The sequence below is a fragment of the Camelina sativa genome, chromosome 16 (assembly GCF_030686135.1).
Source record: "Camelina sativa cultivar CO46 ecotype springtype chromosome 16, ASM3068613v1".
Classification (NCBI taxonomy): Eukaryota; Viridiplantae; Streptophyta; class Magnoliopsida; order Brassicales; family Brassicaceae; genus Camelina; species Camelina sativa.
This window is the reverse complement of record NC_141895.1, coordinates 29,077,402-29,097,904: the sequence shown is the minus strand read 5'-3', so window position 1 is coordinate 29,097,904 and position 20,503 is coordinate 29,077,402. Positions and strand designations below refer to the sequence as shown.

Sequence of the window (20,503 nt, the reverse complement as noted above, 5' to 3'; positions counted from 1 at the left end):
TGAGAGAGCATATTGTTTGAAAAGGAGCATTTTCTACCTACGGATGAGAGTCGGTTAGCCTTTTACATTGAGTCCTTTCAAAAGGAGAGCATATTGTTTGAAAAGGATGATGGTCTGATGACTAGTTCTTTTACTACGTTTAGGTAAAAGCATGACTTGAATTCTCAGTTTCATCAAAATTATGATAAGTCCATATAAAAGTAAAGAAAGAAGAGTAAAAAACATTGGCAGGTAAGTTAAATTCTCAAAGATAATGGCAAAAAAACTAAAGGCAAAATACCATTTATGTGAAAACTTCTGAGCCAGATCATTATCCAAAAATCCATAAATAACGCTTTGTTTTTCACAAACGACAAACTAGTCATCAGACCATCATCGTCAACAGCAAAACCCATAAATATAATCCTAAGAGAAAAAGTCGGCTGCGTCCTTCAGAATATTCCAAGCCAAACCCAAAAGGAGATTAAAAAAAACCCGAGAGCCGAATATAGTTTTTTTTTAAATTATTAACGGCATTTAAAACTGGCCGAAGAGAGAATTATCGTCACTTCATCAGCAATAAAACATCACTTCCTTGACGTTGTCTTTTACTGCTGGGAGCTGCGAAGCGACTGGACCTCCACTTGTTGTGTTCCTCGACCTGCTCGAGCCTCCATCTGAGAACTCACTCTCCATGTAATAGCGAGCTCGGAAAGCAGCCAAGTGTGCGTAGTAAGCTGGTGGCACAATTGACACTGCTTTCGTGCACCTTGCATACCTGCATAATTTTTTTTTTTAGCGAGATAAGTTCAGACAGTTAAAGATGTCAGAAAGTAAATGTACAATTCTGTTGTTCCTTACGTGTAGCAAAGGTTGTTGGTTAGCGTTTGCAAGGCATCAGCTGAGAAACCGTTCTCGTCGAGAAGCACATGGTAATGCGCTGGCCTGCTTGTTCCCTATTACCATTCATACATTCGAAGAAACTTAATAATATAATTATGCAGAGACAATGATCTCATTAATTTGGGTCTAGATTCTTGGAAGCAATCAATACCTGTATACCAGCGTGGCTGTTTAAATAGAAGTCGAACTCATTTGGATGACAGATTTGAGTGTCAACCACAGTACCTAAGAAGAAATGCAAATATATTAAAGATTCGATCATCAAAAGAATTAAGATGATCGAGAAGAGGAGATTGTGGAAACCTGGAAGAATATTGCCGTGTGTCATATCACGATTCCCGTGTTGAGCAGGGAACAACCGAGTGTGATGTCGTTTCTGGACTATCACAAAAGTGACACGAGGGACATAATTCTCCTGGAGAGAGTTACAAGCCTTGCGTATAGCAGTCATCTCATGGAGCAGAACCTGGTTAAATTGCCCTTCGCTTACTCCATCACTGCATAAAGAGAAACCAATTAGAAAAACCTGGTCAATTGCTCATTGACAGATCTTTACATTCAAGTAAAGCCAAACATGATCATGAGCAGATTATTACATTTCAAGGAAAATCACTTACCGGTAGAATATGATCCTGTGAGGTATGTGTCCCGTAGCTTTCCTGAATGCTATGAAGTGTTCCCTGAAATCACAAGTACTGTCCCTTTCAATTGATCTTGCCAAAAACAATAGAAAATAGAATAAAAAGTTGTAGATATTTTGTTCTTACCTTATCAAACCAGAGTGGACTAACCCTCGCTGGGGATCTTGTACCAGCTTATACAGGTCCTGAATGATTTCTTCCCTATGAGCCTGAGCAGAAACCAATCCTCGGTATTTTGTTATTTCAGGCCAGTCCATAGAGGCCACAACCTGAAGTTTACAGAAGAGAATTACCTTTTCTGATGAATCAGTAATAAAATCAGATACACGTAATATTAATCAAGATATACAGACAGCGGCAATAGATGGACTCGAGTCTTCTCCAGGTTGCGGGTGAGTAACATCAGCACCCATGATTATGGTTGGGCGATCAGTAATAAGAGGTATGTTTCTTCTGATAGCATCATCAAGAACAGTGTTCCTTCCCCCACTCTGTAATACAAAATAACCGTTTTACACCATCATATAAGTACAATTGAATGATTAAAACATTAAACAGTAAGAAGCATAGATGACTAGACCTTGACATTTAGTTCAAAAAAAAAAAAAAAAAAAAAAAAAAAGACTAGACCTTGACATTGATCTTCAATGCGACATTTTCCATGTACTGCTTATTGAGTTTAGAAACTTGTCTTGGTTGACAACACTGAGAGACGATCCCCAATTCTGTTTCACAGATCCTTTTGATTTTTCCTGTAGACAGAAAACGAACTTCATGAACAGATTGTCGAAATAAATTTACACCAAATATAGCCAATCATTTTTACAGACTTACCATACGATCCAGTCACATCAGGTAATATGACAATCAATAGTTGGAGATCAGGTGCCCTTTTGTGGATATCATAGAGAGCTTCCTCAATTCTTTGAGGCGGATAAGAGATGAGCGGAATAATAGGCTGTGAATTAAGTTGCTGGTATACATAATATAAAATAGTTAGTAACTTTTCGGGTGTGACATTGTGAGAAAAAAGTGTGACATTGTGAGAAAAACCCAACAGCATGAGATAAGTCAGACCATTCCTTTGCTGACGCACATCCCAGTCAGCTGTTTGCAGAACTCTTGCGGTAAACCTGGCTCAATCCGTGTAGCAAAAGTTACGCAAGTCCAAGACGTAACTTTTGCTCCATTAACCATTTTCTGTAGCACACATATCACAGCCAATCGGAGGTATGAGATGCAAATTTTTAAAAACACAAATTAAACTACAATAGAAGCATTAAGTACAATCTTCATCACCAACTTTTTCTTCCACATCAAATCCAAAGCAGAGAAATATAAGATTTATCAAAAGAGAAAAATAGAAGTATATTTCATATCTAGCTTCAAGTGCCTACAGAAAGCAAAAAGAACTTTTTCTTCCCACATCCAAATCCAAAGCAGAGAAATATAAGATTTCTCAAAAGAGAAAAATAGAAGTATATTTCATATCTAGCTTCAAGTGCCTACAGAAAGCAAAAAGCCATTGATAGTCAATTACAGTATTACCTTGTCAATCATGTTCCACTGTCCTAGGCGTGGATTTACCATTTTCTCTTTACCACTCTCATGGTACTTCAACTGTAAACAGAAACAACATCGTGATGAGCAACATTGAAAAGAAAATGCAAAGTAATAACAAAAGTGTAGTCGAGAAAATCACCAATGGCGGAGGAAGTACACGAGCTTCAATCGAGGCCAGTTGGGAAGTCACTGACATCCCAAACTCCTTGCTCACATCATCATCGTTATAATTATTTTCCACAACCAACTAATAACAGAAAAAGAAAACGTGATGTTAAACAGACGTGCAAGATTAAAGACTCCTTTTCCGATGGAAGAATTATTGTAAACGTGATGCAAAGAGGAAAAAACCTACCGTTTTGATTGATTTCTCTCTCTCTGCAGGTCGTTGGCAGGTAGCTCTTAGCAACGCCGTCACTTGCTTCTCATTGAGCCTTTTGGTGTATCTTTGCTCTTTAGCAATTTTACATAGCTGAAAAAGCCAGAAACAACCAGATATTTAAGGATACATAATGCATCCAAGAAAATGATGGAGATAAAAGAGTAGATGATTAAATTGAAATCATACTTCCATGGGTATGTAGACAGGTCTTGCGTCACTCCCAGTTTGGATAGCAGGTAGAGACGGGTATTTCACCCTATAATTATATTTTTCAGCAAAATATTGTATAACCGTCTTCTCTGATTTGTCCTCTAAGGTGAACCTGAAATTATAAGAACAAAAGAAACATCAGCTACTTTATAACCAAAGATCAAACACCTCTTTCAAGAAAAAGCACCGAACAAAGTTCAATGATTCTGCACTTGTTCAAAGCTCAATGAAGTAAGCATCTTCACCTTAGCTGACTGATGGGACAGCTGGAAATCCCACTAATCTTGGCACTTTTTTCGTTTTTCCAATGTACCAACGTAACTTTTAGTGTCCTCAAAACTTTCTTCACCTAGATACCAACATAAGATTTTCAAGATACAAAGTATAAAAGGCATCCCCTTCAATAATATTAACAATTTAAATAGTGGAGTATAGTCAGAGATGTACCTTAAGCCGATCTGAGTCCCTAAGTGGTCTGTTTAAGTCCCTTATATTCAGAAACTTGCTAATAAAGTCTGTGACAACAATCTGTTCATAGAATGATCTTGCTGAAACGTCTGCATCACAAGAAAATAACATAGCTATAATGCATCAAAATCAAAAACAAGTAGAATTACTGAAATCTCAACCAAAAAAAAAGAAGAGATTTAATCAACAACATCAACCCAGGAAAACATTTAACATGTTCTTACCAATGTTCAGCGACAAGCCCATCTGAGTTAGCCTTAAACTTTGGAAATAACCTCTGTTGTACTCAATACCATCTCCAAGGTCCCCCTTACCAAAACCAGTGCTGAAAAAAGACCTCCCAACAGAGACATAACTGCACAGAAGTAATACAGGGAATCGTAAGTCTATGCATAGCTTTTGTTAATACGGAAGTTTAAGCAAATTCCAGATTTCCTACTTTTGAGAGGGCGTATCCCTGAGAGCAACATCAAGAACTTGGATAACATCATAAGGAGCATCTCTTTGCTTCTGACGCAGAAACTGTTGCAACTGATAAAGATCAGGTCTTGACGCCATCTTTATAGCAACTTTAAACTGTCTGTCTTTCCTGCCAGAAAGAATCACAATGCCAAACAATAAAATGTAAATACACGTGCAACGAGCATTTCTGAACAACACAAACAAACCCATCTACGAAGAGTTTAAAAAGGCATTACCCAAAAGAACCATCAGCTCTTTTTTCCGTCAGATTCACAACAAACTCTTTCGATTCAAAAGGTAAAGGACCAGCAGTATAGATGCTTTTCCTTCCATCATACGCAGGAATCTTCCCTGCCAAGTGAGAATCTTTATATGTTTTAGCCAAAACTTTCATCACGTTCCTGTTCACTGCCTTTGATATAACCTCAGGAGTGATCGAAACCTGTAACCCACAAAAAAAAAACAAAGTTTTAGCCGTACATCTCCATTCATGAAACAACAACGCTATACGACAAAAAAAACAAGTCAATAAACACAAGACACTGAAAAAAACAGATTCATCATGTCAAAAAATCTCTACGAACTTGTTGAAAAACATACGAAAATACATCAGATCAACAGTATAAAAGAACAAACAAGAGCAGATTCCTCAAATGAAAAAAAAAAAAAAAAAAAAAACCCCAACGATGAACACAAACGACAAAATCATAAGAGACGAAAATATTTGAAATCAGCACACGAGAAAAACAACAAACAAGAGCAGATTCATCATCGTCGAGTAAACAAGAGACTTACATCGTAGTGGTAGAGATCACGATCGGCAACTTGAACAAGGAAATGATTCGCACGAACAGTGATTCTCCTCCCCACAGTACCACGCCCTGGCCGTAACTGATGCGTCACCGCCTTCGACGACGCCGGTGGAAGCGTAGCCTCCGGTTTCGTCTCCGTCGGTGTAATCTGAAGCTTCGACAACGCCGCAGCAGCGTCAGAAACCTCCGTAGTAGTAACATTGCTTCCCTCTTTAGACGAAGAAGAAGCAACAGACACCGTCGCCTTAGAAGAAGACGCAACTTGACTCGCCGTCGGATCTCCGGTTACGACGCTACCGCGACCTCTCCCGGCAGAAACAGGAACTTGCGTCGCCGTCAGATCTCCGGCTCCGACGTTACCACGACCTCTCCCGCGAGAAACAGGAACACCACGGCCACCGTGAGAAGAAGGCTGGTCAGACGGAAAAGGAACACCACGGCCACCGTGAGGAGAAGACTGGTCAGACGGAAAAGGAACACCACAGCCACCGCGACCAGAAGACTGGTCAGACTGAAAAGGAACACCACGGCCACCGTGAGAAGAAGACTGGTTAGACGGAAAAGGAACACCACGGCCACCGTGAGAAGAAGAGTGGTCAGACCTCCGTCCTCCTCTGCCGCCACGACCAGCGCCGCCGTGACCGCCACGATTCGACATTGTGATTGTGAAAGCAGAAGAAACCTTCCCGAAGAAGAAACAAAAATCTTTTCAGAAACGGAGAGAGAGAAAAATGGTTTACTGATGAGTCTCTGTGTGTGTGTAGAGAGAGAGTGGGACGACGACGTCTCCGTTTTTATAAAGAAACTGCAAGTTAAAAAGGAACCCAAAAAAAAAAAAAACCAAGATTACTATTTTACCCTTATGGTTCTGCCCCCTCGTTTCTGACGATTTTACCCTTGCCGCTTTGCCTTCTCTTCTTTTAACTGTACAGAAATATGTAATTGACTGTTTTGCCCTTGTAATTTCGTGACCACGTTCCTCGTAATTTCCTCTGTGCTTGGTAACTTCTTTTATTATAAAAAAAATATAAATAAAGGCTGTGTTCTTTTTTCATGAATTGGAGTCTGCATATGCTTTATGCAGAAGAACCAGAGCAGAGACAAAGTAACAGATTTTACCACTATTGGGACTATGTTATTTACTATTCCAGCTTTTTTCTATTTTGTATTTACTTGAAAACTTATAATTCTTGATCTTTTTAATATAGAAGAAAAGAAAAAGGAAAGAAACATTTACCGATTTGTATTTTTAAGAAGTCAAAAGAAGATTTGTATTAGTGAATATTGAATATGATTGATGATTTGATAATATATTATCTGACACATTCATAATTCCCTCTTTACCAACACGTCAGTTTCTTACGGCAGGCAGGTTCATTGATTACGAGGTCTTGTTTTTGTCTTTTTAGTTTTTACTGATGTTAATAAAAATGCTAGTAGTAAAAGTTTTCGGATTAATGCTTGTTTGTTCTTTTCTTTTTCATTAATTTATACTACAACCCATGTCGTACGAATAAGCTTTTTTCCTTTATTTGTTTTTTCTTTATTAGAGAGTTTGAATTTTGAATTATTATTTTTTTTTTTAGAAATTATTATTATTACTGTATTATCTTTATGGATTTTTAGTTTATTTGCACTGTGAGACTGCTTTATATTAACGCTAAGGACTGATATGAAAATAAACTATTTTCTTTTATAGTGAACATTGAACAACAATGTTTGTAACTATCTAACATTCAATTTTGTGGGAATTATAAGTAATTTTGTATATAAGCATGCTAATCCTTATTTATATTTCTCACCATTCTAAATTCTTATGTTATAAATGGATTTTTAGTTAGTGGAGTTTGACTAACGACTACAATATAATGTTCCTTCTTTTACCGTGTTTAAAATGGTAATAAAACAGCATTCAAAGATTATTGCGATTGATGTTAATAGTAAGTAAGACTAGTTTTATTATTAAAAAAAACTATGAAAACATCTTATTCGGAAACAAATAAAGAAAGAAAAAAAAATCATCTACAAGCTCTTCGTATAAAATTTACAGATTTATTTAAAAATATATATTTACATAGCCCATTTTAAATATATATTTTTAAAAATGTTAATTTAAAATTTGAATAAGAGAATATTGAAAGCATATTCTAATATATTGTTGATTATTTGGACTCAAGTCAAATATTTTTTACTATAATATTTTGCTTTAAAATTAATATATTTTAAGTGATAATTATTTTAAAATAATGTTCCAAACTCTCACATATCCATTGTGATAACGCTTAGCTTTTTAGAGCAGATCCAAAATTTTCATTACACGTGTGAAGGATGTGAAAACATTCTTGATTGGCGTTGAGACTTAACGTTTCCACCGTAACGTTCCTACAAACGCTTTGACCTTGAAAAATATATATATAAAAAATGGGCTATAAAAAACATCTTTTTCTGGAAACAATAACGAAAACAAAAAAATAATCATCTACAAGCTCTCCATATAAAATTTACATATATTTCTAAAATATATCTTTACATAACCCATTTTAAATATATATTTTTTTAATGTTAATTTTAAATTTGAATAAGGGAATATTGAAAGCAAATTTGAATATATTGTTGATTATTTGAACTCAAGTCAAACATTTTGTTTATTAGAATATTTTGGCTTAAAAATTAATATATTTTAAGTGATAATTATTTAAAAGTGATATTCAAAAACCCAAAACTCTTCCATATACAGCGTGATAACGCTTAGTTTTTTAGAGTAATTCCACTTATTTCATTACATGTGTGAAAGATGTGAAAACATTCTTGATTAACGTTGAGACTTAGCGTTTCCACCACAACGTCCCTACAAACGCTTTGCCAATCTAGTCGATAGGAACACAATTTACTCACGTATCATTTTGTAAAGGAATCAATTATGAGAAAATCATTTTTGGAGTTGATTTTGTTGATTTTACCATATTTTGAATAGTTTATAGATTTTACCATTTTGTTTGTAAGTTACATAAATATGATTTAACATGCATTTGAACTCAAGTCAAACATTTTGTTTACTAGAACATTTTGGCTTCAAAATTAAAATTTGTAAGTGATAATTATTTAAAAATAATATTCCAAACTCTCACATATCCATCGTGATAACGCTTAGCTTTTTAGAGCAGTTCTAACTTTTTTCGTTACAAGTGTGAAAGATGTGAAAACATTATTTATTAGCGTTTCCACCGTAACGTCTCTACAAACACTTTGTCAATCTAGCCTATAGGAACACAAGTTACTCACATATCAATTTGTAATGAATTAATTATGAAAAAAATATCATTTTTGGAATGGTTTTTGTTGATTTTTCCACTTTTGAATAGTTTATGGATCGGATTTTACCATTTTGATTATAAATTATATAAATATGATTTAAATGTGTTTTATTTGTTATGTTTGAGTTCAGTCGGTTTTATTTGTTCTTAAGGTTTAGTATTTGATATGAAGTACATGTTATATAATTAAAAAAAAACAATGAAAAATACATATTCTTCTCTTTTTAAAAAAGTGGCAAAATCCACAAACTATTCAAAAAATAGTATATCATAACGATTTTTTTTTTTAAATGGCATTTTTAACAAGAATCTCTTTTATAAAGAGTAATCAATCTTTGATGGGTTGAGGATATCAAGACTAATCAAGCAAATGTGGAAAGATATGAAATAGGATTTGTTCAAATATATATATTAGTATTTCGTATTAGCAAGAAGGAAACTAGTTTAGAAATCGAAAGGGAAGTGCATTCTTATATTTTCATTGGTTTTGTACCATACTAAATGGTAATCTTGGAGAAACCTTTTTTTTTTGTTTTTTGGTCAAAATCTTTGAGAAACTAAGAAATCATAATTGGTAGATGTTCTTTTTATAAAAAAAATTGTATTTGTAGTCTTTCGTACCAGTAAAGTGAAACTTGCGGAAGGGAGCGAGTTTGGACCGTATATAACACATGAAATGAATATACGTCATACATTGTTGTCTAGATCAGACAAAAAAGCTCGGGAAACGGATGATTATGATGTTCCATAAGGTACATATAAGGCCAACACCGTTCTTAGCCCAAAAAAATTATAAAAATAATGAATAGTGGCTTAGAACACTTTTTTTAGTTTTTGATGTAGAAATGATCTAAGCCCAGTTCTTATTTGACGTGGCTTCATATGATTGGACGAGATTTTTTGGAAAAAAAAAAAATATTTCATTTATATAAGTAAGCAATTTAAATGTTAATTTATCAGTTTTTATAATTTGTAAAATGTTTAAGAATATTATATTAATTTATAAGTATACAATTGCTTTTATATAAGTAAGCAATTTAAATGTTATTTTATAAGTAATTATAATTTGTAAAATGTTTATGAATATTATATTAATTTATAAGTATATAATTACTTTTATATAAATAAGCAATTTAAATGTTATTTTATAAGTTTTTATAATTTGTAAAATGTTTATGAATATTATTCCACTATATCTTTATTCTAAGAACACCATAATTAGCTCTTCCATTTTTTTTACCTATGATCTTAACAACTGATCTAGCATTATTTTCACTATATATTTAATCTAAGAACACCAAAAATAGTTCCCCTTTAATGATGCCCTAATAGTGATAAGAAACATCTCATGGGCATTTATTGCCTAGCTACTAGGAAGTACTATTAGACAATGTTATACTCTATAAGGCTATATATATATATACATATATATACACATTTGTGACGACCATTCGAATTCATATTTTACAAATGGATGACTCCAATCATGTTTTGGATATAAGTACATAACTAGTTGTTTCACGATATTACTTTTATAAAAACGACGACAGCTCAAGCTTTGAGCAATGAGAGAATGAGAGCTTCTATGTAAAAGAATGAAAAAGTAATTTTCAATCTTTGTTTGTTCAAAAAAAATCTTTGCATATAAAAGGTTTTTTTTTTTTTTTTTTGTTTAATTCTATAAGAAACATCTAGGCATTTTTCTATGTTTTTAGATAAACATATATTTAGTCTTTCTTATCGTTTTATATGTATAACTTGAGGCACGAGTTTGAATCAAGTTTAGACCGTACTACAGTGAAACGAAGAAGCTAGCATTGAAGTATTTGATCAGTCAAAAAAAGCTCAGACAGCAAAAAAAAAAAGATGATTATATCGATATTGATGTTTGTAATATACACATTTCTGTGATAAGAAACATCTCATGGAAATTTATTGTATAGCCAGTAGGAAGTACTATACCATATGTATCATCTATAAAAACATAAAGCTATGAACAATAAGTAGATGAATTCGTGAATGGACTTGTACAACATCCCATTTCAAAGAAAAGTGTGGTTGGGGTTTTGTGATGAGAGTTTCGAGGTTGTTGCTTCGTGGAAATGTACCTGATTATTATTGTTCATCATTTGTTTCTCTTTCTTTTTTGTCTCAATCCTTTTTAGAAAAGACAAAATAAAATAAAATAATAACTAGCATATATATATATAAATAAGATTAATTTTGTTGACCTGACCATGTGGGTATATCAGTGATCTACCGGTCGAACAGCTCACTAGCTATGGGGCGATCACATGAACCCAAGGCTGCCCAAATGCTCTTTTGGGTTAAATTTTCCAATACGATAAATAAAATTTTCATAATGATTAAAGACGACCTATAACATTTTTTGTTTGTAATTAAAACGTCTTCATGGGTATGTAAAATGAGTAAATCGCATATGAAAACGTTATCTTATGCAAATTCCAAATAAAGTTACACAAAAGTATTTGTAGCTATTTTAGAAAAAAGAAAAAATGTATTTGTAGATTTAGTAGTGTATCAAACTATAGTTTTTTTGTTTTTAAAAATAATAAATACTCTTATAAATAAATAAAATGGTTATAAAAAAAGTTCTTAGCAATCCAAAATTAAACATCTTATCAGATATAAATAGAAAATGGGCCTAACACGTAAACATCGCATTGCATCAAATCTCATAGTACGTACATGCAATTAAGGCTAGTTAATAAGGATGGAGTGTAACTAGTCCACTTAAAAAAAAATACATATGTTGATTTAGCAATGCACATCTAAATTCTTTCCAAAGAATTTTTAACATTCGTAATAAAAAGTGGAATCTCCAATGTTACTTGGTCAAGTTTTCGTCTATGTCGAGAAGAGTACTCTTTGTATTGATTCCAAAATGGTTACTTTATTTATCATTTTTGGTACTGCTAATTCTTCTTTGATCATTTTATGCAGTTTTTTTATATTTTGTTTTCAGTTAGGTTAAATGGAAACAGAAACGGATACATGAAAGTAAACATTTCGGAAATGAAAACGGCTTTTTTTCTAAAATTAAAAAGTGGAAATGTTTTAGAAATGTATGTATATACATATATGTATATATATATATATATACCAAAACATCAAACGTAAAAGCATATCGAAAGAAATATTTGAAACAACAAAAATTCAAAACATAAATATTGAATAATTGAATTAACATAAATATCAAAATGTTTTTGTAGTGTTTCCCATTTCCGTAGTGTTTTCTTTTATGTTTTCAAACAGAAATTTTTTGAAATTCTGTTTTTGTGTCTTGTTTCCATGTTTCCACGAGTTTCCGTTTTTAAAACGTTTTAAAAATGGAAAATGGATCTCAATAGGAGTTTTTATCCGATATAGGTTCAAAATGTTTTTTTTTGGACTGTTAACAAACAGAATTGTAATTGCGGGATAATGGTTTTATATGCAAATATTAATCTGATAAAGTTGTGCCACATTTTTCTTATTATACAATCACTTAAAAAACTTTAGATTTGGGGTTAGATTTTTTTTCTGACATTTATGCGATATGGCAATTTATCTTGTTAAAAGAATTTCTAATTATTCATGGATTATGCAGAAATTTATCCATGGATTTTGTGATATATTTGGAAGGCCCAGAATGATAATTTTTTAAGTAACCTGAATTTAAATCCAGTAGAGATTTTGTGGTTAGCGAATGATGAGTCCAAAGCTTGGTTTCTGGCACAACTTGAGGATGTGGCTGAGCCTACATATGTGGTCCCAAGGATAATCCCTGGTGGCGGTGGTGGTTTCATGGTATGGTGGCGGTGGTGGTTTCATGGTAGATAGGCATCAGACAAGCTATTTAGGTTTTGTATATGACTCTTGGAAAGCGACAAATCCATATGCACGCCGAGGTTAGTTTTGTTCTCCTCCTTTAGAGGAGGTCCTTACTATGGGAGTAGTCAATCTTCGTCGTAGTCTCTCCCCGCTTCATGCAAAAGTCAAAACTCTCGTTTGGGCAATGCGTTCTATAATTGAGGCGGATAATGATAATGTTGTTTTCTTTACCGACTGTTCTGACTTAGTGAAAATGATGTTTTCACATGCAAAATGGTCAGCGTTCACGCCTTATTTGAAAGATATCCAGAAAGATAAAGAAGAATTCACTTATTTCTCGTGGATCTTAATTTCACGCTCGCATAATGATTAAACAGATAATCTGACACGACGAGTTTGTTCCGCAGTGCACCTTGTAAACGATGTTCCGTCACATTGGCTCTAACCCAATGTATTGCAGTGACAAAAAAAAACTTTAATTAATGAAATAAACACATTCTAGTAATTAGTTACTAGATTAACAATCATAATAATAATTAATAAATCATATAAAATCATTAGTCGAAGAAAATAATAAAACAGATCTTTTTGCTTGCTCACATCCTCTCAAAATCAAAACGAGATCACGTGGGATATACAGATAACGCACGTACAAACCACGCGCCGATACCGAGAGTTGATAATATTTTTCAATTTCGACCGAAACCAATTTGCCTCTCCGTTGTTCACATGCGATGCATCTTCTTCTCTGTTAAAATAAATATCCCACCGTCACCATTAGAACGCATTGTGTTATCATCTCCTCGAGAGAGAGAGAGAGAGGGAGAAAGCTTTACTGTAAACGAAGGATTTGATTTTTTTATTTTTCTGATCTGATCTTCTCGAGAGAGAGAGAGAGAGTAATCATGGCGAGCGGAGCTAATAGAGTGGATCTAGATGGAAGACCGATAAAACCGATGACGATATGCATGATCGGAGCCGGAGGTTTCATCGGTTCACATCTCTGTGAGAAGCTGATGACGGAGACGCCGCATAAGGTGCTTGCGCTCGATGTTTACAACGATAAGATCAAACACTTGCTTGAGCCTGATTCCGTTGAATGGAGTGGTCGGATCCAGTTTCATCGTATCAATATTAAGCATGATTCCAGGCTTGAAGGACTTATTAAGATGGCGGATCTGGTAAATAAATTTGCTTATGAAATTGTTTCTTCGTATCTATCTCTCTCTGTTCTTCGTTGTTTATTAGTTAAGTGTGATAATTTAACTGTTGAGGAAATTGATAGTGTGTAATCGTGATTTTTGTCTCAGATCTGATCTGTTATTCGGAATTTAGATATGTTGATCTGTGATTTTTTGTTTTCTTCAGTGTTGAGATTGGTGATTTTCTGATGTAATTCTGATCTTTGTTTTTTTTTTTTTGGTTCTGCAGACTATAAATCTTGCTGCGATCTGTACTCCAGCTGATTACAATACGCGTCCTCTTGATACTATCTACAGCAATTTCATTGATGCGCTCCCAGTGGTATGTGTTTCTTACGTAGCTGTTGTTCTAAAGAATTGATGGAAACAAGTTATGTGCCTCATTAATTATTAGTTGAAATTGATTGGTTGATGTGTTGGTTTGTGTAGGTTAAGTACTGCTCTGAGAACAACAAGCGTCTCATTCACTTTTCCACCTGTGAAGTATATGGAAAAACCATAGGAAGCTTTCTTCCTAAGGATCATCCCCTGCGTGACGTAATGCCTTTTTGCACCTTTCGCTTTCAACATGTTTTGGTCTTCTTTTTTATCAATCTCACCAATGAATGTAATGTACTGAGGAACATGTTGAAACTAACAATTTTCTTTCTTTTTCCTAGCCATATGAGTTTAACTGTGAATTATTCAGTGGATTTCGTATAACTTTTTTTTTTTTTAATTTTAGTTAAAAGTTTAGATAACTAGTCGTCTATCACACACCTGTAGAAGCTTAGAATAACTAAAATATGTAGAAAAACATGGTTTCTAGAACTTCAATCGCCGTGGGTTGGCTTCATTGTTTGCTAATGTTGTTTGTTGTGCTTTCTACAGGATCCTTCTTTCTATGTTCTTAAAGAAGATATTTCCCCTTGCATATTTGGTTCAATTGAGAAGCAGAGGTGGTCATATGCGTGTGCAAAGCAACTGATTGAGAGACTCGTTTATGGTAGGCTTTTTATTTTTCTTAGCTGACATGTGAGTGAATATAATGTGGTAAGAACCAAAAGGTTTACATCATTTGTTTCTTGTGACAGCTGAGGGTGCTGAGAATGGACTTGAGTTCACCATTGTAAGACCTTTTAACTGGATTGGACCTAGGATGGATTTCATCCCCGGCATTGATGGTCCTAGCGAAGGTGTCCCACGTGTCCTCGCCTGCTTTAGTAATGTAAGTATGCAAAGGCGAGTCTTTAATCCAATGTCATTCTGTATATTTGCCAACTTTTTATTAATGCATTCCTATTTATATTTCAGAATCTTCTACGCCGTGAGCCTCTCAAGCTTGTGGATGGTGGAGAATCACAGAGAACTTTCATCTACATCAAGGATGCTATCGAAGCCGTCCTTTTGATGATTGTACGTTCTATTGCTTATATCATTCTTTGTCGTTTTTGTTTACAAACTGTTAAACTTTAAAGGAGATCCAACCAAAAGAACCTGCACTGATATATTGTTTATGTGTTTCAGGAAAACCCAGAGAGGGCAAATGGGCATATCTTCAATGTTGGCAATCCAAACAACGAAGTTACAGTACGACAGCTAGCTGAAATGATGACTGAGGTGAGGAAGATTGGTTTCAAAACAACTGAAAGACGTGGTGGATTTTGCTATCCTCCTCTGGTTCTCAAATATTTAAAACGAATCATATTTCAGGTTTACGCGAAAGTGAGTGGAGAGGGAGCCATAGAGAGCCCAACGGTTGATGTTAGCTCCAAAGAGTTTTACGGGGAAGGTTATGACGACAGTGACAAGAGAATCCCAGACATGACAATCATTAACCGCCAACTCGGTAATTCCCACATCTCAAGTGATTGATAATATGCTTAGAGAGTAAAGATGATAGCTAATCTGATAGATTTTTTTGACTATGAAAAATAGGATGGGACCCGAAGACATCTCTGTGGGACTTGCTCGAGTCGACCTTAACCTATCAGCACAGGACCTACGCTGAAGCTGTAAAGAAGGCAACATCCAAACCTGTGGCTTCGTAAAATTTCCAAGACCTCAATTGTCGGCAAAACTCGTTAAACACGCATCGTTTTGGCATTTTACTCTATTCGATTCTATTTTTTGTTTTTCATCCCAGAGAAAACCTTTCTTGTTGTTAAGAAAACAGTATAATCACGGTGGTTCATTCCAAGTATATGTTCTATATTTTTCCTAATAAGTTTTCCTCTTGTTTGGTTTGGTTTGTTACTTTGTTTGCAAAATGTCCATGTATGTTGCAGCTGTCAGAAATCAAAAGGTTAATCGTTTGTAGTGAATGATATATAGACAGAAGTGTTTTCTTTTACAAGAATATTTATGAATTTCTCTGTTCTACGTAATAAGGAATGAAGATTCACTTATCTGACTAAAGTTTAAGTGAAAAGGATGAACATCATTGAAGCTTAGCTTTTTAGTGATCTTCAAATCCGACGGGCGACGGCTATGAAAAGAAAAAAGCTTTGGTGTTTAACGATCTTTTAAACAGTTATTATATTGTAAAAAGCAATCCAGAATTAATAGCGTCTGTAGTCCAACGGTTAGGATAATTGCCTTCCAAGCAATAGACCCGGGTTCGACTCCCGGCAGACGCAAAATTATATTTTTCTTTTTGCATAATTTGCGTCTCTGTTTTCATTTATTTGGTCGCAGAATTCTGCCTGTTTCTCTTTTGATTTTTTTAAAAAAAAAACAAAATTCAGTGTTTAACAAACAAAGGTGGTTAAAAAAGGACAACTTGAATTAGTTGTGTGACCAATTTCGAATAAATTTATAAGCAAATCTATTTTAACAGTTTCATAAACTCATAATTACATATTTTCTATTATATTTAAATAGTTTTCACGAGTTTCGAATCTTATCTCTCTCTCTCTCTATGGTAGAGTTGTGAATATGTGTTTTTTGTTATGTGTAGACAACTTATGGGTATCTGCAATGGAAATTTTGACATGAGGAGAAGTCAATTTGAGATCAAGGATCAAGCTGATGCTACTATGGCCAATATTCGCTTCACCCGTCAGTTAATAATTATAATTAAGAATAACCATTGAAACCATTTAACTAACACCCCAAAAGACAACATAACAACATATTAGAATAATCCAAAATTTTCAAGAGCCTAAAAGCCTCACAAGTAACTCAACCATTAACCAATAGGGGTAATAACTATCAAAATTTTGTATCAAAAAGCAAAAACTTGTATGAAAAAATGTGACTTTGGCAGAGTCTCTAGTTTTTGCAGGAAAAACCACATGGGAATGGGCACTTCTTCTTCCCTCCTGCATCAAAAAAAAATGGTTGAAACTCATTAATCCAGTTTCATCTCTATCTCTCTTCACTTTGGATTTTTAGTTACCTGATGACTTGTTCTGAAACGCAGCTTTAGCCTTCTTTGATGCAACTGTGTTGTTCGTTGCTTTACCATTTGGAATCTTCTTACTCGGAGGCTCAACCTTTAAAGGTGATTCATCCTCTACGTCTTCTTCATCAGACTCATCCTCATCCTCATCAGAACCCATCTAAGCAAGCAAACAAACAGGACAAATCAATCAAGATTAGCTTTTTTACACTGATTCATTGCTTGCTACACACAACTAACTCCTGGAGCAAAATCTACCTCATCTGAGCCGGATTCATCATCTTCTTCGCCTGAGTCAGATTCATCCTCTTCAGGCATGATCTCATTATTCATTTCATTTGGAGGCAAAGCACCTTTTTATAACAATGTCAAGGTTAAGATTTTATAAATAGAGTCACAACTAAACTCAAACTACCTCAAAACAGTAGGCTTTCTAAAGTGAGCTTACCACATTGTTGTTCCATGTACTCCTCTAACTCAGAATCTACACACAATAAAAAGAGAAAAGATAAAGCTTCAAGCTTTGATAGCAATTGAAATCAAAATATTAACTAAAAAATAAGAAACTCACCAGAATCAATCTCCTCATCCGTGAAGCATCAGAAAAAAAAAAAAAAAAAAAAAGGCAGAGCAAAAGCCAAATCAAGGATAAACAGACACAAGCTTTGTGAACATAAATTTGAATAAACCATTGAAAGATACAACCAATGAAAAACAAAAGGATATTGTTCGTCGTCACCAGGGGACTTGTAACCAATAAGAAAGACACTGCTTACAGAGCTGTGAGAAATCTCAAACTCTTGATCAAAGAAGATATCAAGAGAAACTTGAGGAAACTTCTTTGAGAGATTTCCGATAACAATCTTATTCTTATCCTCACCATGCTTCACATAAATTGGAACATTCTCATCTCCTTTCAACTTATTCAAGTCACCAATAGTAACCTAAGAGAATGGTAACAACAACTCACCCAATCAATATCAATCATGTTCAGTTTTGTTTACAAAGCAGAGAGAGAGAGAGAGAGAGAAAAATTCCAAAAACTGATAACATACCTGAGAGACATGGATTAAGTAACCATCTTCTGGTTCCACCATAAGAGGCATCCCTGGCTTAGCCTCAATTCCTACAATTGAACCATTACTCATCAAGTACCAATTCAAACAAAAAAACTCATAAAGGACAGATGCTTTGAAAACCAAGAATACTAATATTAGCAAACAATCTCATACAGTTTTGAACACAATGACAATGCTTTTTGACTACATAGAGATATAAAAACCAGATTTTTAAGGCTCTTTCACATAACAAAGCTAAGGAATACAAAAACTGATTTTATCAATAGAAGTTATAAAAGTATAAAATTTCAGAGAGGCAATACCCCAAAACTCCATAGCTAGTCAAAGATGAAGATGTGTGTGGCTGCTTTGAGATGATGAAATTTAGGGTTTTAGAGTTTGTTTGAAAAAAACAAAGAGAACAAAGGAGCGGCTTTTATTTATATGGATGCTCTTCTTACTCCTCCTTTAAACTTCCTTTTAGCCAGTAGGGTTTTACAACAATTTTAACCAAAAAAAATAAAAATGGAAAGACTTACTCCTTTTGGGTGGCTAGGTTAATGGGCCTTTATTCATAGTGGGCCAAATTAGAATCGGCCTTATTTGATGATGAGTTTTAGATGTACTACTTTTTTAAAGAAAATAATCTTTATTTTTTATTACATAATCTAAAACTAGAAGGATATATTTGTGAAATCTCAAAGAATCATAGAAAAGATTCTCTCTTTATTAAGTTATTTACATAATAATTTTCATCAAATTTTAATTCTATATTTCATTTTGTAAATCAACCCTTAAAAAATTATCTTATTAAAAAGGAGGATTAAACCAATAAAGCTAATAAAAAGAAGAAGAGCAACACGGCACTGAATTGGTTTCTTCGTTGGTCACAATTCACAAATGTCTGACTTTAGGGATAAGGTTGGCCAAAGTCGTTATTACATAAACATGAAAGCAAACTTCTATTATTAGATTTAGAGGTCTCAAACCAAAGTACATATCTCACAAACAACAAACAGATAATATAATAAAATAACGATGTTCTATTTAGATTGTAATTACCCATCTTTGTGGCTATATCCATCCTTCTAAAGTCATCAAATATAATGACAGTATTCATTATGTCAAAATGTATTTAGACCTTTCTTGAATCATCTTGGCATATAATTGAATAAAAAAAGACATTATGTACCACTAATTTATGATGATCATTCATTTTCTATATAGAAATATATTTACAGATTACTAAATAAAAATATATATATTTCTTCCTAGAAAATAAATAAATGTTGAAAATAATTTGGAAAAAAAAAAGCAATAATGATCCAAAATGTTTAAAACTTCTAGAAGCCAATAAATTTGAGCCAATGGAAACTAGTTTTAGCCACTTTCTCAGCTTCCTTCGAACAAGATTCCGACGACGACGAACCACCACCGCCGGCGTTATTTATCCGGCCACACAAGAAAAAGTTTCTTGAACCAAGCGATATCAGTTTCTCGTCTCTTCCGATACTCTCAAGACTAAACTGAGAGTAATGAAGATCAAACCGCGACGGTTCAGATTCCGGTAAGAATGGCCGGCGAGCTTCTTTAACATACTGACGAATCGCGGCGTCGATTAAGTCGCTAACGGTGGATTCCGGCGAGATGATAATCTGAACAGCTCCTAAACTCCCTTGAACCGTCACGTTGAGTAACAGTTTCGTCAGACGCGGCGGGAACGAAGCCGTATCCGATCTAGTGATGCTTTGACCACCGGTTGAGAATAGTTCCGGTAACGTCTTCGGTCTCCGAAGCTCTCCCGGGTTCGATAGCGGCGTCGTTCCTCTTCCGTGAAACGACATCGCTTTATCCGAGATTTTTCTCCGGTGAGACTTCTCTGTTTCCGGCGTTGCTTTCTTGTTACCGTTCTTCATTGTTTTAACGATTTGTTTTTAAACCGTCTTGGAGAAGCGGTGGTGGCTCTTGTATTGACGCCGGTCACCGGGAAAAAAGCTTACATAAGTCGAGGAGTGGCAAATATGTAAATAACGGAGGATGGTGTGGGTAAAAGTATAATATAATATGGGGAATGTGAGAAAGATTAGAATTGAAGGAGAGGAGTATATATAGTGGGATTTGTAGATAATGAAAGGGTGAGAAATTTCTTGGAAATTTCTCAGAGGGAGTGTGAGGTGAAGGGAACCGGCTATAGGAGGTGAACCGGAGATCCAATTATTGTGTGTAACTTGGGTATTGAGTCCAGGTTCAACCGGTGGCTTTTGAATTTATGAATGAAATTAGTAGTATTTAT

General features: G+C 34.4%; 4 protein-coding genes and 1 non-coding gene across 5 annotated transcripts; 2 read left to right on the top strand and 3 right to left on the bottom strand.

The window, feature by feature from the left end:
* Window positions 1-282: 282 nt before the first annotated feature.
* On the bottom strand, window positions 283-6,246 carry LOC104752682 (protein argonaute 5-like). The gene is made up of 20 exons (XM_087490658.1): window positions 5,404-6,246; window positions 4,845-5,050; window positions 4,586-4,735; window positions 4,371-4,501; window positions 4,126-4,235; window positions 3,924-4,027; window positions 3,655-3,790; window positions 3,442-3,558; window positions 3,226-3,333; window positions 3,072-3,143; window positions 2,601-2,723; window positions 2,358-2,496; window positions 2,154-2,275; window positions 1,877-2,014; window positions 1,650-1,792; window positions 1,500-1,562; window positions 1,186-1,379; window positions 1,034-1,107; window positions 841-935; window positions 283-757 (listed from the first exon to the last, which is right to left on the bottom strand). Exons 1-20 carry the CDS (start codon window positions 6,076-6,078, stop codon window positions 553-555), a joined length of 3,105 nt encoding a protein of 1,034 aa, XP_087346784.1. The 5' UTR covers window positions 6,079-6,246; the 3' UTR covers window positions 283-552.
* A 6,900-nt stretch (window positions 6,247-13,146) lies between these two features.
* On the top strand, window positions 13,147-15,973 carry LOC104752681 (UDP-D-apiose/UDP-D-xylose synthase 1). The gene is made up of 9 exons (XM_087491337.1): window positions 13,147-13,749; window positions 14,000-14,092; window positions 14,200-14,307; window positions 14,641-14,755; window positions 14,844-14,977; window positions 15,064-15,165; window positions 15,277-15,369; window positions 15,463-15,598; window positions 15,688-15,973. Exons 1-9 carry the CDS (start codon window positions 13,474-13,476, stop codon window positions 15,798-15,800), a joined length of 1,170 nt encoding a protein of 389 aa, XP_087347463.1. The 5' UTR covers window positions 13,147-13,473; the 3' UTR covers window positions 15,801-15,973.
* Window positions 15,974-16,316: 343 nt separating this feature from the next.
* TRNAG-UCC (transfer RNA glycine (anticodon UCC)) lies at window positions 16,317-16,388 on the top strand. Its single transcript has one exon. It is a non-coding gene; the product is annotated as a tRNA-Gly (tRNA).
* A 439-nt stretch (window positions 16,389-16,827) lies between these two features.
* On the bottom strand, window positions 16,828-18,691 carry LOC104752680 (histone deacetylase HDT4). Its single transcript, XM_010474880.3, has 8 exons — window positions 18,534-18,691; window positions 18,208-18,278; window positions 17,879-18,096; window positions 17,724-17,743; window positions 17,601-17,636; window positions 17,411-17,505; window positions 17,150-17,312; window positions 16,828-17,072 (listed from the first exon to the last, which is right to left on the bottom strand). Exons 1-8 carry the CDS (start codon window positions 18,544-18,546, stop codon window positions 17,023-17,025), a joined length of 666 nt encoding a protein of 221 aa, XP_010473182.2. The 5' UTR covers window positions 18,547-18,691; the 3' UTR covers window positions 16,828-17,022.
* Window positions 18,692-19,399: 708 nt separating this feature from the next.
* On the bottom strand, window positions 19,400-20,503 carry LOC104752679 (uncharacterized). The gene has a single exon (XM_010474879.3). It carries the CDS (start codon window positions 20,124-20,126, stop codon window positions 19,554-19,556), a length of 573 nt encoding a protein of 190 aa, XP_010473181.1. The 5' UTR covers window positions 20,127-20,503; the 3' UTR covers window positions 19,400-19,553.